Source organism: Solanum pennellii, chromosome 5 (genome assembly GCF_001406875.1).
Source record: "Solanum pennellii chromosome 5, SPENNV200".
Taxonomy (NCBI): domain Eukaryota; kingdom Viridiplantae; phylum Streptophyta; class Magnoliopsida; order Solanales; family Solanaceae; genus Solanum; species Solanum pennellii.
Window position 1 is genome coordinate 438,473 of NC_028641.1, and position 20,079 is coordinate 458,551.

The 20,079-nt window shown below is 30.7% G+C and overlaps 2 protein-coding genes across 2 annotated transcripts; both read right to left on the reverse strand.

Moving 5' to 3' along the window:
* Positions 1-914: 914 nt before the first annotated feature.
* LOC107018918 (polygalacturonase non-catalytic subunit AroGP3-like) lies at positions 915-3,762 on the reverse strand. Its single transcript, XM_015219509.2, is given in 3 exon segments — positions 915-2,316; positions 2,318-2,907; positions 3,635-3,762. Coding segments are annotated over 3 exon segments (1,941 nt in total). The 5' UTR covers positions 3,704-3,762; the 3' UTR covers positions 915-1,034.
* A 2,283-nt stretch (positions 3,763-6,045) lies between these two features.
* On the reverse strand, positions 6,046-8,659 carry LOC107018919 (polygalacturonase non-catalytic subunit AroGP2). The gene is made up of 2 exons (XM_015219510.2): positions 8,527-8,659; positions 6,046-8,102 (listed from the first exon to the last, which is right to left on the reverse strand). Exons 1-2 carry the CDS (start codon positions 8,593-8,595, stop codon positions 6,282-6,284), a joined length of 1,890 nt encoding a protein of 629 aa, XP_015074996.1. The 5' UTR covers positions 8,596-8,659; the 3' UTR covers positions 6,046-6,281.
* Positions 8,660-20,079: the final 11,420 nt, after the last annotated feature.

Genomic DNA, 20,079 nt, shown 5'->3' on the forward strand with positions numbered 1-20,079 from the left:
TAAATCCTATTTAATTAGAAGTTTAATTTTATGTGAGGTTTTGTAAATAACCATGATGTAGGAATTAATAATTAAACTAAAAGATATAGTGATTTGTTTCTCTCATTGAAATTAAGTTTGAAAATAAAATAACAAAATAAATAAAAAATATATTCAGACTAAGACACAAACATTTTACTCTCTCTAAAGAGCTAGGTTCAAGTATGTTGATGTATAATCTATACAACGCTTTATTATATTTCTTGACTTGTTTTCTCTAGAATATAATAACCTAATAACGTCGTATGACTCAAATAACTCTGAATCAGTCAAAAAGTTCAAAGCTCCACCAAAAAACATCTTAGCTTCCTTCAATAGATAATTACTGATCTCTTTTGTATAGTAAAATACTTGAAGACTTGTAATAATATTTTTCTTTGTCTCAACTTTCTCTTTTGCTACACTAAATTCAATATTGTACTCCTCATCCTTTTTGCTCTGTATTTTCTTGTACATTTCATATCATCACAACAAAGTAACCCATAACTATTTATAAGTGGGAATTCTTACTTATAATTAATAGGAAGATTAAAAGATAGTTCTAAAGGTTACAAAAATATTTAGGTAGAATAATTATAGGTGAATACAGGTAAGAGGTTACAAAAGTCACTAACAACTAATAACCAGATTCTCTACTATAATTAATATGAGTAATGGTAGCATATAGTGCAATCAAGGGACAAAACAAATGCTGCTAATCTTAGCTTAAACTTGATTTTTCGTTTAAGCTTTTCATAGAGATAGTCCATCTTTCTCTTTTGGTTTTATTTTCATGGTTTGCCCTTAATTGTCTTCTCTCGAAACACTTAGATTATTCTTTTGCATTCTTGGAGGTTTTCTCAAGCTCATTGAAATTATACAGAAATTAATATAAATTTTATAATAAAATATGCGTTTTATTTATTACTTCTTAACAAAAGTGCAATAAATAAAAGTGAACATAGTGAGTACGTCCTTCATACGTACAGAGAGACAAACAATAGACAATACATAAACTAATAGCCATTCAAACTTATATTTTCCGCATATTGTAACACACCGGTAAGATCAGCATCAGCAGTTGCCCAAGTCATGTCATTCTCAAAGATCCAGTGACAAACCTCTATTTTCCCAGGTCCTGACCCGAGTGCAACGAAGGCTCCGTGCCTTGGTCCCCATAAAGAAGTATCCACGTGGCAAATCGCAACGCCATGATTGATCTTAGCCTTTGAATTTGGGTCCAAAATATCTGCTTCGTAGACTCGGACTTTAGGAACCGAATGACAGTAATACAATAAGGAAGGGTACAGCGTTTGATGACATGATACTGATTTGGTAACTTTTCCACCATTGATTCCTTTGACTGATCCAATCATGATGTTCCCATTTGATCCATTTGTATTCTCAGTCGTTCGAACCACAACGTTTTGACCCAACACTGATGTTGCGAAATCAATCATATCTTCAGCTGAATTAACACATCGTTTCGTCTCACCAGCGCTTGGTGCTCTTTCACATTCACTCAGCGCATCACCAATCATCTTTGCCACCTGTGAATCATTAGTCGCATGGAAAATTTTCTTCAGCTCAGCAATCATTGAAGTAGAAAAAGGTAATTTCGCAGCAATCACCCGGGGCAAAAACGACCTTTTAGGCATCTTATCCTTTATATCTGGCATAGGCATGATTGTACCACTCTTCAACATCTTCTCCCTGAAAAACTTCCCGGGCTCAACCCACCGGTTATTCACCTTTTTGCCACCGTTAACCTCACTCAACGAAGCTAAATCCTGGGAAGTTTTGTTGTGGTAATTGGAAAATGTAGCAGTATCTTTGACATAATGTTTGAATGTGTTGTTAACTGCGTAAGTTTTGAAATTAATATGCGGGTCATTACCCCCTTTTCCGTAAGTAATGAATACATCGGTACCTTCATTGAACGATTGACCATAATTGGTGAAATTCGCTTCACCAGCATTTGCATCCTTAACATAGGTAGTGAACGTGTCATCTCCAACATTCGATTGATCTCTGTAGCTTGTAAAAGTCTCAGATGGACCATTACCTCCAACGCCGTAGTTGTTGAAACTGCTTGCCGGATTATTGCCGTTGAAACCATAAGATGTGAAATTTTGGTTCTCCCCATTTGCTGCCTCACCATAATTTGTAAAGTCTGAGCCATCAACATTAGTATTGTTTCCATAAGTAGTGAATTGACTGTCCGCCCCATTCCCATCTTTTCCATAGCTTTTGAAAGATTGTTGACCAGCATTTCCATCGTTTCCGTAGGATTTGAAGTCCTGTTCCGTGGTCGGAATAGGAAGTGAAATGCAAATCAGGGACATTGGACCCCGGGGCGTAATTGGTGAATTGACCAGAACCCCCTGGAGTATTTGTGCTATAGCTGTTGAAACTTTGGACAGGCGTATTGCCACCAGGGGCACCATAGTTGTCAAATTGATTATCATGAGGAGAATCTCTAGCGTAGCGCCTGAAAGAGTTAACAGGGAAATTTTCTTCCTCTGTATAGTTCCTGAAAGAGTTGAATCCGAGACCAGATTCTTTGGTACCGTAATTGGTAAAGTTCTTGTCACCGTAAGAGACAAAATGGACATCTCCTTTGTGTTTTTCAAGACTTGGTAACAAATCAGGCGCACACATGAGATTTGCTGAAGAGCAAAAGGATTGGAGGTGTGTAGTGAGAGCATTTTGATCAGCAACAAGTTTAGTGTAAGTTGCATATTGTGCAGCATTCAATGGAGATGCCTTGTTCAGAAGAAACCATGGCTTTGGTAAGTTATTTGAGACATGTTTATTCCAGTATCTAATCAGATAACCTTTTGGCGTAAACGGGTTCCCAGATTCATCTCCATCTTTAGCCACAACAACCTGCATTGACACCACCCCAGTTTCATCATATATTCGATTGAGTTATATTCTAACGTTAACACTGTCAATTCAAAATGACACAACAGAGGCCTAGTAAGTTTGATTGAAATGTATAAGATTTACTTGACGTGTTTAAGTGAAAAGTCCCGTCAAATTTTAAGAGACCGTTTCTTGAAGCTATGTTGGTCACTTTTTGTGTTTTCTTGAACTCACTACCATAAAAACAACTTTTTTAGCAGCAATAGTTCTTCATATTAACAAGGAGTACTAAAGTCTTTACTAACATTAGTTATTTGTCATTTGATTCAATATCGCTATAGGATTTAGGGACATTTACAAAGAGTCTGAATCACAACTTAAACTACATTTTTAGCGACAAGTAAGTTATTATCGCTAAAGATCATTTTAGTGTAGTGACTACCATAGATACACCCCATGGGGTTTCATCAAGTTACAATCTACTTCCCTTCATTCACTTTTACTTTTATTAGCGGTAAACTTTGCACTCCATTTAAGAAATAATGAATAAAATGAGTATTTCATTGAAATGCCTATATTAATTGGTCCTTAGTTTCAATGGATTTACAAATATTTTGTTAATAAGTAGTTAGTTAATGTTAAGGATAAACAAGAAAAAGACTTATTTTCGTGCAAGGAAAAACGAAATATTTAAGACAAAATTAACAAAGAGTATTTATGAGCATAAGAGTTAAAGATTGTTACTTACATCCAAAGATGATAGTGTGAACAAAAGAAGAAGTAAGATGCAGGAAGGAAGAAGAATTTTGGTATGCATTTCTTTAGTGTTTAACAGAGAGAGAGAGGAAGTGAAGAGTAAAATGTTGCTGTGGTGATTGGTTTGGAGGCACAAATTTATAGTGCTAGGTATGGAAGATGATGGAGTATATGGTGGGGTTAGTTTTATTCTTGCACTTTGAAGTTTAAACACCATCTACTAGTAACTTTTACTTTATTTATAATCAATTATTTGGATGTCGTTTGATTTGACAAAAAATTTAAGAAAAAGAGATAGACTTTGGAATTTGTAGTGTAAAATAAACCTTAATCGTTGTTTGAATATAAATCATTTCATTAAAAATAAAAAGAGAAATTTTAAAGTTAAGTTATCGTTGGACATAGTGTATAAGAATAATATTGAATGTGATGTATTAATGATATTGTCATTAGTAATGTTAGTGCTAATTATGTTTATATTTTATTTTATGCAGGTGTATTTAGAATGACATGCATCGTATAATTAAATTTTTATTATAAATGTACCCTCTACAAATAATATGAAAAATTGTTTCTTTATTCATTAATGCAGACACTAAAAATACTTGCATTGCTAGTTTAATGAATCAGTTATCCATAGAATAATACTAGTAGAATGTATAACTACTTTGTTCACTTTAGTAATATATATGTTGAAAATGTGTACCAAATAGGTGTCAGTCAGTAATAATGAAAAAAAAAAACTAGCTAATTACAAATATAGCCATACTATATTTTTTTTTTATAGTTTGAAATAATACATCCTATCTCGCTAATACTAATTACAGTCGCCGCTAAAACCAATTATATATAGTCGACATTAATAGTATGTTTTGATGGCAACATTAGTCGCCACTAATAATAAGTTTTATTGGCAACAGTAGTTGCTGCTAATACCTATCAAAGTCACCACTAATAATAGTTTTAGTGGTAACAGTACTCGCCGCTAACACCATTTACAGTCACCACTAATAATATGTTTTAGTAGCAACGCTAGTTGGCAACACTAATTGCTGCTAAAAAGTCGTCATAAATATCATTTTTTAGCGGCAAAAACTAGTCGCGGCTAATACCATACAAAGTCGCCACTAATAATATGTTTTTTAGTAGCAGCGCTAGTTGCCGCTATTACCTTTCAAAATCGCCACTAATAATATGTAGTGGCAACATAAGTCGCCACTTTAATGTCCTTTAGTAGCAACTTTAGTTGCCGGTAATACCATTAAAAGTTGCCACAAATAATATGTTTTAGTGGCACACTAGTAGCTGCTAATACCATAAAAGGTCGCCCTAATAATATGTTTAGTGGCAACATTTGTCGTCGCTAATACCATTCAAAGTCGCCACTAATAATATCTTTCAGTAGCAACTTTAGGTGCCAATAATAATAAGTTTCATTGGCAACACTAGTTGCCGCTAATACCATTCAAAGTCGCCACTAATAATAAGTTTTAGTGGCAACGTAGTTGCTGCTAATACCATAAAAAGTAGCGACAAATATCATGTTTTAGCTGCAACACTTGTCGCCACTAATAATGTGTTTTAGTGGCAATACTAGTTGCTGCTAATTCATAAAAAGTCGCCACAAATATCATGTTTTAGCGGCAACACTTGTCGCCGCTAATACAATTCAAAGTCGCCACCAATAATATCTTTTAGTGGCAACACTAGTCGCGGTAATACCGCTCAAAGTCGCCGCTAATACATAAAAAATAGCCACAAAGCATTCAAAGTAATAAATCTTTAGTGGCAACTTTAGTCGCTACTATAGCATAAAAAGTCGCCACAAATATCATGTTTTCGCGGCATTGTTAGTCGCCGCTAATACCATTCAAGTCGCCACAAATAATATGTTTTTGTGGCACACTAGTTGCTGCTGCTAATACCGTAAAAAATCGCCACAAATAATTGGCTATACTAGGTGCCGCTAATACCATTCAAGTCGCCACAATAAAAAGGTTTTATATTAGTGGCTACACTAAGTGCCGCTAATACCATCCAAAGTTGCCACTAATAATATGTTTTAGTGGCAACACTTAGTTGCCGCTAATACCATTCGATGTCGCCTTTAAAAAAATTCGATGTCGCCTTTAAAAAAAGCAAACGAGATACAGAAGGGAGAGAGAGAGTCAATGTATCTTAAATATATGTGAATCACATTAACTATCATTAACTATCTGTATTCCGACAAATATATTTTGTGTATCTAGTGTATTCCAAATACCATATAGATTCTGTGTAACTAGATACCATAAATGTTCTAAAACATAGATAAATAGGGAGAGAGGCGAGCGAATGAGAAAGAACAGAAGTGAGTGATATAGCCCTATAGGAGAGAGACAGTGTATTTGAAATACCTGTGAATTCATTATAATAAAATATGCATGTTGTTTATTGTTTCTTATATATAGAGTGCAAAATCCTTCATGGACAAATAAAAGTGAACATAGTAAGTGAACATAGTTACTTAGGGGACGACATTACTTTGTCCAAACATAGAGAGATTACATAACAAATGTAAATCGACAGTTGTAATACATTCGGTTAAAACCCAAACAAGAAAATGTAAATATTTATTAAAATCCCGTTTTTCCCCAGGCTTAATCAGCAGTTGCCCAAGTCATGTCATTCTCAAAGATCCAGTGACAAACCTCTATTTTCCCAGGACCTGACCCGAGTGCAACGAAGGCTCCGTGCCTTGGTCCCCATAAAGAAGTATCCACGTGGCAAATCGCAACGCCATGATTGATCTTAGCCTTTGAATTTGGGTCCAAAATATCTGCTTCGTAGACTCGGACTTTAGGAACCGAATGACAGTAATACAATAAGGAAGGGTACAGCGTTTGATGACATGATACTGATTTGGTAACTTTTCCACCATTGATTCCTTTGACTGATCCAATCATGATGTTCCCATTTGATCCATTTGTATTCTCAGTTGTTCGAACCACAACGTTTCGACCCAACACTGATGTTGCGAAATCAATCATATCTTCAGCTGAGTTAGCACATCGTTTCGTCTCACCAGCGCTTGGTGCTCTTTCACATTCACTCAGCGCATCGCCAATCATCTTTGCCACCTGTGAATCATTAGCCGCATGGAAAATTTTCTTCAGCTCATCAATCTTTGAAGTAGAAAAAGGTAATTTCGCTGCAATCGCCCGGGGCAAAAATGACCTTTTAGGCATCTTATCCTTTATATCTGGCATAGGCATGATTGTACCACTCTTCAACATCTTCTCCCGGAAAAACTTTCCGGGCTCAACCCACCGGTTATTCACCTTTTTGCCACCGTTAACCTCACTCAACGAAGCTAAATCCTGGGAAGTTTTGTTGTGGTAATTGGAAAATGTAGCAGTATCTTTGACATAATCTTTGAAAGTGTTGTTAACTCCGTAAGTTTTGAAATTAATATGCGGGTCATTACCCCCTTTACCGTAAGTAATGAATACATCGGTACCTTCATTGAATGATTGACCATAATTGGTGAAATTCGCTTCACCGCCATTTGCATCCTTAACATAGTTACTAAACTTGTCATCACCAACATTCGATTCATCTCTGTAGTTAGTAAAAGTCTCAGATGGACCATTACCTCCAACGCCATAGTTTTTGAAATTGTTTTGAGGATTATTGCCATTACTACTATAAGATGTAAAATTTTGATTCTCCCCATTTGCATTTTGACCATAGTTTTTAAATGTTGAGGCTGCAACATTAGTTTCGTTCCCATAGCTGGTGAATTTACTATCAGCACCATTTCCATTTTTGCCATAGCTTTTGAAAGACTGGCCACCAGAATTCCCCTGTTCTAAGTAAGTTTTAAATTCTTGTTCCCCGCCTGTTCCTTGATCGGAATAGGCAGTGAACCGTAGATCAGGGACATTGGTATTCGGGGCGTAGTTAGTGAATTGGCCAGAACCCCCTGGAGTATTTGTGCTATAGGAATTGAAACTTTGGTCAATTACATTGCCATCAGGGACGTAATTGTCAAATTTATTGTCACGGGGAGAACCTCTACCGTAACGTCTGAAAGAATTTACAGATGCATCTTCGGAATAGTTTTTAAAGGAGTTAACTCCGATTCCAGGTTCATTGGTTCCGTAATTGGTGAAGTTTTTGTTGCCGTAAGTAGTAAAATGGATATCTCCGGTGTGTTTTTCGAGACTTGGTAACAGATAAGGCGCGCACATGAGATTTGCTGAAGAGCAAAAGGATTGGAGGTGTGTAGTGAGTGCATTTTGATCAGTAACAAGTTTAGTATAAGTTGCATATTGTGCAGCATTCAATGGAGATGCCTTGTTCAGAAGAAACCATGGCTTTGGTAAGTCATTTGAGACATGTTTATTCCAGTATCTAATCACATAAGCTTTTGGCGTAAACGGGTTCCCAGATTCATCTCCATCTTTAGCCACAACAATCTACAAAGAGAAATTCTAATAGCCTTAGTTGGTTAACTATCTAAATTTTTACATTCGAAATCAAATGAGTAAAACTCAAATAAATTGGAGAAGAATATGGGCCCATAGTTTACTTGTCTATAATAAACTTTATATTCTTTTTAAGAAATTATAAATAAAGTGCATATTTTAATATTAATTGGTATATAATCTCAATCAACTTGGATAATATGTAGTGAATGTAGTGAAAATTTTATTGTTAGTATAGTAAACAAGTACATGAAAAAAGTATATAACATATAAGAATTACTTCATTTGACACCCCATGAGCCATCATTTGACACCCCATGAGTATATATATAAAGTTTTTAGAATATTTATGACAATCAAGATTACTTCAAGAAACATAAATGATGAGCATAAAAGTTAAAAGATTGTTACTTACATTGAAAGATGATAGTGAGAACAAAAGAACAAGTAAGATGTAGGAAGAAACAAGAATTTTGTTATGCATTTTCTTTTGTGTGAAATAGAGAGAGATGGGATGAATAGTAAAAGGTTGGTGTGGATGTTTGGTTGGAGGCACACAATTTATAGTACAAGGTAGAGAAGATGGAGTGGTGGGTTAGTTATGTTCTAGTTTTAAAACCATCAATCAATAATTTTTACTCCCTCCATTTTGATTTATATCGCTTCGTTTGAGAAAAAAGACTTCTGAAACTTATGTTCTAAAACATTTGAAGACTTGTGATGGAAAATCAGCTTAATAGGGGTAGAAGATGAATTTTAAAGTGAGGTTATTTCTAAAAATAAAAAATTCATACTCTCTTCGTTTAAAAAAGAATGATAGTTTACATTTTCCTTAGTAATACTTTAATTTCAGTTTCTCTGCAGATCATTTTTTTCAAAATCGATGTAGTATTATATTTTAGAACGAATAAAACAAAGTAACACATAAATTAAGACAGAAGAAACCGTATTGCTTTGGTTTCTTGATTAATCACATGCTCTTGAGATGATTTCTTGTTGCAAAGTATTTGGTAACTCAAAGATCGATTATAGCTTTTGCTTTGTTGATCCTCTTTTCATTTATTAGTTTATAATAATCAAAATATAGGGAATCACTATATTCCTATCAACACTTAGATAAGCATAAGAAAACAAACCACACAAGGCACGTATAAAAATCACTATCCAACTTTGTATTTAAATTGTGCCACAAAGAAAGTACTATACAATTACTTGAAAAATGAGGTAAAATGTATAATAAATCACAATTATAACAACTTAAAAATGTAGAAGACATATATAAAATTTGATTGACTCTCGATATTTTTCTAGTGCCACATACGATGAAACAAAGAGAGTAACATATTTGAATATTTGAATATTAAGTAATAAGATTTTATAAATAGATTATGGTAATGGCTACGTACGACCTATTGATACTTTCAAAAAATTATGAAACCTAGTGATATTTTAAATTTTTAATATAAAATCTTTATTGGCCTCTCTCAGTATATTTTTTTTTCTTTTAGATTTTGATGCATAAGTGAAACACCGGTAGACATATACATATATGTATCAATTATCAACCAAAACGCATACACATAGATGTACATGTGCGTCTAATACATATATAGTACTAATAATTGATAAATATATTCTATGAAATAGATAACACGTTGGTATAAAAGAGTATAAAACATAGATACACAAATATACCTATGTATCAAACACATGCATAATATAGTACTTAAAATTAAAATGTGATACTTAAATATAAAGAGGACGAGGGACGAGAGGCGAGCTAGAGAGAAAAGATTTAAGCAATTCAGGAGTATCGTTGCATAAGGTAAGTCAAAAGTACTATACAATTGTAAATTGTGAAACTTTCCAAATAAAAAAAACTCGTAAGCCTCCTAACTAATATTTGCGATTCGATATCACACAAATAAAAATAGTGCATGTAGTTGTTAATTTGTTGCTTTCATTATCCTTCCTTTCGTTTTCCCTTCCATTAAAGAAAAAAGTATTTTTTTTTCATATTTCTAATTTCATGTTGTTTGTTATGAACATCAATAAATGATCTTAGGACCCTTCACATTTTTAGTTGGATCCTACAATATGTTGATGGTGACTTCACCTTTTATATTACATCTCTAAATAGTAAAGAAACTTACCATATTACATTCCTAGTTCAATTATTACCAGCAAAAGCAAATGGAATGATGGAAACTAAGAAAAAGTAAAAGATCGTTAAACACACGTCAAACATACACAAGATGTATCACATGTATATCATATATATGATGATACACGCATATATATATAAGTAACTTAAACAAGAGATACAAGATATATACACATAGTATACAATGATATATTATCTGTATGTCACTCGTGTTTAATGTATATTTTGTAATGTGGAGAAGTGCCATTACTGCGATAGAATTTGATCTGTTCTTGATAGAAAGCAACATCATTTAATATTAAGATATCGAATCATAAGGTTTATATATTTGTTGTTGATTGACGGAATTTAACTCAGTAGAGCTATTGATATGGGCTAGTTAAATCTATTCAAACTAGCCTACACGGGATTCGTAACTTGACGAGTCAAGTCGAGCTAGTCCATATTTTTAAAGTAAATCAAGCAAATATGTCATAACAATGAAATAATTATAAGTATATATTCATTTTCATTTATATCCTATTAAATAATTACATTATATACACACCTCAACTAATTTCGCCTAACTGATATTTAATGTATTGATATCATTCAAACATAACCAAATTGTAACATTAAGCACAAAAGTCAATATAAAACTTAATAAATGCAACATCTTATATTTAAAGAAAATAGAAGAATTTATTATAAATTCTAAAATAAAGTTATGTCAAATGTATAGAATTGTCCTTTAATCTTAGGAAAAATTGTATAAAATAGCAAACTAATAATCTAAAATAAATGTAGTAGCTAGGGTTTGATTTAATTGTGTTCCATAGCAAACGTTTGCAAAAAATTGTCAGGCGCCTCTCTCCCAAATATCTCGCTCGCCACTCTCCTCTAATCTCTCGCTCGCTTACTCACTTTTTATACAAACACGAGTGTATAAAAATTATTTCTAATTGTATAAAGCAGAGAAAATTGTATAAATACATATATTTTTGTTCCCCTCTCTCTCCTCTTCCAGATCTCGCTCGCCACTCTCCCAAATCTCGCTCGCCACCCTCGCCTTTCTCACTTATACAAACAGAAGTGAAATGTATAAATTGCGTTTCTGTTTGTATAATGCGTGAGAAAATTGTATATATACATGCAAGTACATATATTTTCGTCCTATACACTTATAATTATACAATAAAAATACTCCCCCTGCCCAGTTTCTTTTGTCTTTCTCTCTTTCTCGTTTTATACAATTTTCAAATTGTATCTAATTTCTCTCTTTCTCGTTTTATACAATTTGATTCAATTGTATATTCCTTGTCAAGTCTCTTTTGTCTTTCTCTCTTTCTCATTTTATACAAATTCAAATTGTATATAATCGTTCTATACACTTATAATGATACAATTCGTTTTATACACTTCGTTTTTATACAGTTCGCTGCCCAAGTGTCTTTCTCTTTCTTGTTTTATACACTTCGTTTTATTCAATTTATTTTAACTGTATATGTATAGCGAATTATACAGTTTCTATGTTTGTTATGGAGCACAATTATGCAAATTTTGTTATAGCATACAAATATGAATTTTTTATTTGCTATATGTGAAAGTTGTCCTTAATCTTATGACGTTAAATATGTAACGCGAAAAACTGAAATTAAAATATTGTCTAAATATTAAAAAAATCACTTTTTTTTAAACAGACCAAAAAAAACATATTATTTTTTTAAACGAGTAGCATTTTGTCCGACGATCTTTCTTTATTTTTCATTTTCATTCGAGTTGATACCTAAAGACAATAAAATATTTCTCTTCTGTTGTTTCTTTTGCACTTATAACGAAGTAATGATCAATTATCAAATCTTATCATACAAATTGATTAATGGAAAGAAACAATACTTTATAAAAAATAGACCTTTGAACTAACCACCATCAAGGTCATAATGTTTTAATCATTTAATTTTCAACGTTATTTCTTAATCTCCTTCCTTTTTTAGCATTTCCCCATATTCTTACCTTTCCTTTATTTTTTTCTTTTCATACAAGTTGATACACAAAAAAAAAAAATCTTTTCTCGTTGTTTTTTTTCCACTTATAACGAAATAATGAGCCAAATCATTAAAAATTGATTAATCAAAAGAAACAATACTATAAAAAAAAATAGACCTTTGAACTAACCGCCATCAAGGTCATATAATATAATCACAATAAACAATCTTAATTTTCAATCGCTATATTTTTATCTCATTTCCTTTTTAGAATTTCCCCATATTCTTGCACTCTTTATTTGTTTTTCCTTTTTGATACAAGTGAGATACAAAAGTAATCGATTTTTTTTTCTTTTGTACTAACGAAGTAATTGTCAATTCGATCTTCTCAAAAATTGTGTCACTTATCTCCGCAAATCATAAATGATATACAGTAGTTAAAGAAAAGGGAAAATAAAAAAATACGTAGATAACTTATCAAAATGATTGTGAGGATTTTTACAACTGCTACCACCGTCACTACTTTATGATCTTTAGCAGTAATTAATAAGCAATAATAGCTGAATTGACGTTAAATATTTATTTTTAGCTGCAATTAGCATTCTTTGTATATGTCCCTAAAGTCGTTAGCGATATTAGACCTAATGATACTTAACTACTGTTGATAAAGACTTTAGCACTTTTTAGTAATATAATATGTTTATTTATTGATGCTAAAAATAATTAGTTAATTTATTGCAAATAACTATAGACTAATGTGTGCTCCTCTTATCAATATGCCAAGACACAATTAATTGCCTTTTCCTGTTTCTATTTCTAATAATACTACTAGTCCTCTAAATTGAATCACTTTGATACAAAGTAGGGATTAGCAAATACAAAGGAAAACATTTAACATGAGGGCAATTGAATATATACGTTGTATATGCAATTTTTTTAACGAGTGAGTTACATGTTACGGCATAATATACCTCTTCGTCTCAAATAAGTAGTTATTCATGATTTATTTTGATTGTTACTTAAATTATATTATATCCTTTAAATTCATCGTTAGATGACCAAATTTTCTCACATTGAAATTCGATTATATCAAGAGACACACATCTTACAATATAATGATTTGTCTTTTGTGATGTTGAGTTTCACGTTTGAGGAAATTTCAATTTTCATGGCTAACTACTTATTATGAATTTTTTTTGTTATGAAAAGTACAGTTGATCACTTAAGTCTATGAGTAGCTAGCATGTGACCAGCTTGGCTTAGATGAGACATATTCCCAATATATAGTTAGTAGACACTTCATTTTCCACTATGTATTATAAGAGTAGACTTTAATTGTAACTTTTATAACTAGCTATTGGAATAAAAGGAAAATATCATGTTCATTTGTCTTTGAATATTAGGTATATGCACATGAAAAATAATGGTAAGAGAGAGCTATAGATCCCAAAGAAAATAATTCATGTGCATTGCTCTAGTACTATAGTAGTTGTTATTTTTAAATAGATTTTTGTCCATTAAATTTGGAATATATATTATATATATATAATGATATGGAGTGGTTTGTTGGACTTATTAAATAATTTGGAGTACAATTGATATGTCTTTCAAATTAAATATTGCTGTCACTCCCACTTATGTCTAACCATTATGGATGGTCTCAACTCAATCAGTACTCTCTCTTTTAAGGGAAAAAAGAAACTAAGTCGATCCTCGATATCTGTATTAAAGTTTTAATTACTTTGTGTATTGTTTTTTTAAAGGGGAACACATTTTATTACGTTCACTAAAAATCTTTATTTAAAAATGAAGAAATTCTATTCATTTCATCATAATCTTTGACGGTCATTATTGGTCCTTCTTTGTGTTGGATTAACGACCAATGTGGCTATCTCCTTCTAAAAGATAGAGAAATCACACATTAATTGGCTCAAATATATTATTCCAATATGTATCAATTGTCAACACGCTCCTCACGTTAAGTCTATTTTTCATGGGCCCATTTGAGAAATAATCACAGAAATCTCATTAGTTCAGAGTTAACTATTTATATATACTCTAATTTGCAATATTTTGAATCTTATCATACTTGGTGCGATCAGATACGTCTAGAATACATACATCCATCTTGGAATACAAGAGGTCGAAATTAGGTGTAATTTGTTCTAGATATTGTATCCAAGTAGATTCGCATGTATTTGGGTACAAGGACAAATATCATTCGGTTCCTCCCATCTAATCTCCATTCTCCTATGTATCTGGTATCTCAGATACATGTGAATGACAGGAGATACATACAAATATATGTGAATCACACCAAACACATACAAAATATATGTGAATCACACCTTATATATACAATATACATGTATTTGGTATGTATAGTCTGATTCATATATATGGGATGCATGACTATATCTTCCCCATCCTGTTAGTCGTCTTTATCTAGCTCGCTTCTTTCCCAATTTTAATATATCTTGTATCAAAATTACAAGTATCTAGGTGTATTAATTTCCTTAGTATATGATAGAAAATTTTTAATTAGTGGTGTTGGTAAGACACATAATTATTCAAAAGTACTAAAATTAGTATATATTGTAGGTATGTATGTCCAATAAGATAGTTTTTCCTTTTATAGAATTTAGTCAGTATAATCACTATATAATTTATATATAACCAGGTATACAATTAGTATACATTCGTTATACATTGAATACACTAGCACAACTCTCACACAATTTTGTTCACATGTTTCATTTCTACGTCGGATAAAATAGAATTCGAATCCACAACACAATCTTCTTGTAATATCGATTTAGCAAACGCTACAAAGGATTACGACTAGACACACAAAAATAATTTTAGCCACCTAACCAACATTGTAAACTTCTCAAATATTTCTCTCTTCAGGCAGTAAAGGCTTGAACTAATAATCTCCTACCTACTTTTATATTATGTTAAAGCACGTGATCATTTCATTCAAAAATCTTAAATTGTTTAATAGATCGATTTCATCCAATGAATCAAAATTTTCAATAAATGCATCATTTGTCCAATAATAAGACCTAGAAAAATAATAGTATATAATTAGTACTTAGTACGAGATGGGAGTTATTGCGCCAAAGATGATTAATGTCTATAAAATGTTTGTTGGTGGTTCATTTTTGCTTTCATTGCTGGAATCATCATTTTTACAAAGTGGGTGAATATATACTTAAATGATATACATAAAAATGGACATAATTTAATTTTGTGTTGGTGGATTCATGTCAGTTTTTGGACCCCATACTTTTCTTCATTCCACATATAATTATTAAATGCAATATGTTATTGAGTTCTTACTAAAAAAAAAAGTTCTTAAAATCCATGAGCTGATTTTTTTATTCAACGTATAACAGTATCGGAATTTGAAATTTATAATCATTGAATCAATTAGACAAATATACATGAAAGTCAAAATTATTGAATTCGATCAAATCTAGCCTACACTCTCCCTTTACTCCTAGTTGAAAGGCATATTTTCAAATAAAATTTTAGGGTGACAATAAAGAGGAAAATATTTTATGTTATAATGTAAATATAAGATAGGTTGTGGAATCCAAGGTTAAATTTTATGAGTTAAATTACAAAATATTGTTTCATTTAATCTCATCTAATTTAGTTATTTTGACGACGATAGTAAAGTAACAATACAATTTGTTTTATCTAGCTAATTGTTCTAAAGTTATTTGTGGAAGCAACAAGAGGCTAATATATATATCACACTATAATAAAAATAGTTGTTAACAGCAATAAATATATACATTAAAAAAAATATTAAATTTTGTATCAATATTAGTTAATTGTTATTAAAATTAATATTGCTATAAATTTTAGATACACTTAAAAAAAGTTATTAGTTACCTCAAAAAATATATTTAACTACACTTAAAGATAAAATTATCAATTGATTGCTGCAAAAAAATATTTTTGGACTTTTGGTGTAGTGTCCTGATTCATATGAAGGGAACATAATTAACAAGAAGGTCATAAGCTAATAAAAACAATCCCCAATTATCTGATATTATTAAATAACATATAATAATATTTATAGCATGACGATTCTGTCAGCTTCTTTTTACTATAAAAAAAAGAAAAGTCGACAAATCTTATTTTATTTTTCCTTTTATCTCTGCATTTTGATGCTTTTTTTTCCTTTTTATTCTTCTTTTATTATTCACCATGTCCTATCTTTATGTATTTTTTTACTTTATGTATTCTATTTAGGGAAAAGTGTCTGATATACCCCTCAATTTTGTTATTTGGAGCTGATATACCCCTCGTTATAAAAGTGGCTCATATATGCCCTTACCGTTATACAAATGGCTCACATATACCCCTGCCGTTACAAAATGGCTCATATATACCCTTCATATAACGGAAGTTAAAAAATTAGTTTTAAATTTATATTTATTACTTCCAAGTTTTTTTTAAAAATTATTTAGGGGTATATATGATTCTTCTATCAAAGTTCAAAGTATATTTTAATTTTTTTCATACATAAATTATTTTTTGACTTCTTTTATTATAATTATTTGAATTTCTTATTCTTATTTTGTTGTTTTCTTTCATTCCTTAGTTTAAAGAATAAAAAATTAAACTATTTTTTTTGTGTGTATTGTAATTTAATTTTGTATTCAAAGAAAAAATTTGGTCATCTACAATAAGTTTTACAAAAATATTAGTGAAACATAAATAAATTTGATTATCAAAATAATAATTATAAATTATCATTGAAACAAAAAAAAGTCAAAAAAAAAAGTTTGACGAGGATTAAATTTACTCATATGAGGTTATATTTTTTAGAAAAAAATAATAAAAATTTAGATTAAAATTATTATTTTTTTCATTTCCGTTAGAAGAAAAGGGTATATGTGAGCCATTTGTTTACAAGTAGGGGTATATATGAGCCACTTTCATAACCAGGGGTATATCAGCTCTAAATGACAAAGTTGAGAGGTATATCAGACCCTTTTTCCTTCTATTTAAAAGAAAATCGGATAAAGAGTAAACGTCTATCTTTTTTTTTTTTTTTTGCTTTATACATTTATCATGTTATTTAATTAGATTGCAAATTGTTTATTCTAGTCGCAGAATGAAAAGAAAAATATAAAAGCCGGCCACTATATGTGCTACTATTTTAATTCATAAAGTCAATTGTTTTTCAACTTTAATATAAAGGTGTCAAGAAATTAAAAGGGAAAATAGAGGTTTTATCTTAGAGGTATAATCCACGCACTTAGCCTTGAACTAGAATATAATAAGTAGTTATAATAATTTTAAGGGATAACAATTTAATATACACTCAATTTTATTATTTAGAATTGACGTATTTTTGTAATAAAAGTAATCACATATATTTTTATCGTTATACAAATAAATTACATATACTCCTATCATTATAAAAGTGACTCATATATATCAAACATTAAATAGCATTAGTGCAAAAACTTACAAATTTAACTAAGTATTAAATCTACAAAGCTCTTAGGATATTTTCAGTGGAATCAATCTTTTCCTGTTATGTTATGATATATATTTTACTATAACAAAAACTATTAAAATGGTATCTTCTTTACCACTTTAATTTATTTGTTTTCTAACAAGTAGTCTACCCTTTTGTTTCCACTATGGTTACATGTTATGTGCAGAAAACTCTTTTGTCTTCTTCATCAAATATCTACAAAATTAAAAATAAAATTGAGAATTGTTTGAGTGTTCAAAATTGTCTTTCTTTGGATGAAGTAGAAAAAAAGGGAGCAAAAGAAGTAGGTAACAAAAAATAATTGCTCTCTGTGTCATTTAATTTGTAGCCATTTATATCACTACTGCAAAGTTTTCAAATTTGGTAAAACTAAACATGGATCATTAATTTCAAGAACACTGGAGGTGAATGTGATCATGATGATTTCAGAATATATTGGTACAAATTATGTGGGGATCTTTCCAATTTTTATAATTTGTGAAAAGTGGTCATTCTTTTATAAAGAACATATAATTTTAAATGTCATGTTTTTTTGAAATAAAAGACCATGTTTTATTTAAATGGTTAAAAGAGAACACAATTTTAAGGTCAAACGCATACACAATCTCTTTTAACTTGTGCATTTTGGCCCTTCTAATCCTCCTGATTATCGATAAGAGTTTGTGGTGAAGCGATAAGTACTCCTTCATTCTTATCCAAAGGTTTCAGGTTCGAGTCTTTTGGATACTGAATCACCTTTGTTAGAAAATTTTAAGGTCAACACATACACAATCTCTTTTAGCTTATGCATTTTGGCCCTTCTAATCCTCCTGTTTATCGATAAGAGTATTGGTGGAGTGATAAGTACTCCTTCATTTTTACCCAAAGGTTTCAGATTACACAGGATCACCTTTGTTAGAATACGTTTTCCTACCAATATGGGCGTAAATCCAGATTTAATCAGACACCTGAAAAAGTTGAAAAATCACACCTTTAAAATCCAAAAATAGTTTTTCACTCACTTGTCACTATTACATAACATGCAACAGTAATTTTTCTTTTTACGTTTTACTCGTAACATTAATTATTTAAACATAAATTAATATAGATAATACGCTATAAAATAATCATGTTAATCCATATTTTCTATGCTATATTCAAATATAACTAATAAATATGAAGGAATAAAATATATTTTAGAAATTATATCATTCGTTCGGTCTCTCGTTACATCAGTTTGTCCAATTTTTGCCACGATAAAATAATAATTGATAACACAGGAAATATTTAGTACAAAATGGAAATGAATAACAACTTGTTGGGGTGCATTAATTATGTTGGTTTATTTTTTTATACTGAGAGATTCAAAATCTGGCCACAAAATATCATGTTACTACTATTTAAAACATTATCCAAATTAAAATAAAGGCAACTTTATCCATATTGAAATTATTGCAACAGAAAAATACCTTTTTGTTTTTTACTATATTAGACACTCGATTAATACGAACAAAGAAGGTATCCACAGTAGGAGTAAAATATATACTATCAAAATCTTTAATATATAATAATTAAATATTTATCGCTCGATCACAATATTTATTAATATACTAAAAATTTTGTGATGCATCATTTACATATGTGGGATTTTTTTTAATCAACAAGTCTCTATCTAGCCAAGTCAGCATATTTAATTTATTCAACTATTTGCCCACCACACACAAGTTTCACGTATTTATATTTGAAAATTTAGAAATTAGCAAAAAGATTAAATTTAAGTGCCTCACACTGATTTATGTAATATCAATAGTCTATTAAGAAAAAAAAAGTGAATCATCAAGATTCCATCAATGTCAGCCGGCTGTTAAAAAAGGATAATTTTAAATATTAAAAAAATATTAAGAATATTTTTAAATCAAAAGGTGAAAGGAGAACATTTCTGAATAATTTATACTTTAAGAACATTTTTAATCCTTTTCCGATTAAAAATTCCGTCTCTAGTAATCATTACCTAATTCCCATCTTAAGAAGTACGGGGTGTATGATTTTTTCTAATTTGGATCCACCAAATAATATATTAATTTCATGTAGAATCAAATTTTATGAAATGTCACTTTTAGAAGGGTGGTTTTCAAACCTTTAATTTTTGTAAATGGACCACCTTTATTTTTTGGTGTCCGCTAACTATGTGTATAAGATTCAAGAAATTATTGAGTGAATTTATATTTGTAGATATTTGGTTTATTGGACTAAAAATAAGATACTCCATAATATAAAATATGTATTTGAGTTTAATATAGATAAGGGGGTTTGGGGGGGGGGGGGAATTATTTTCAA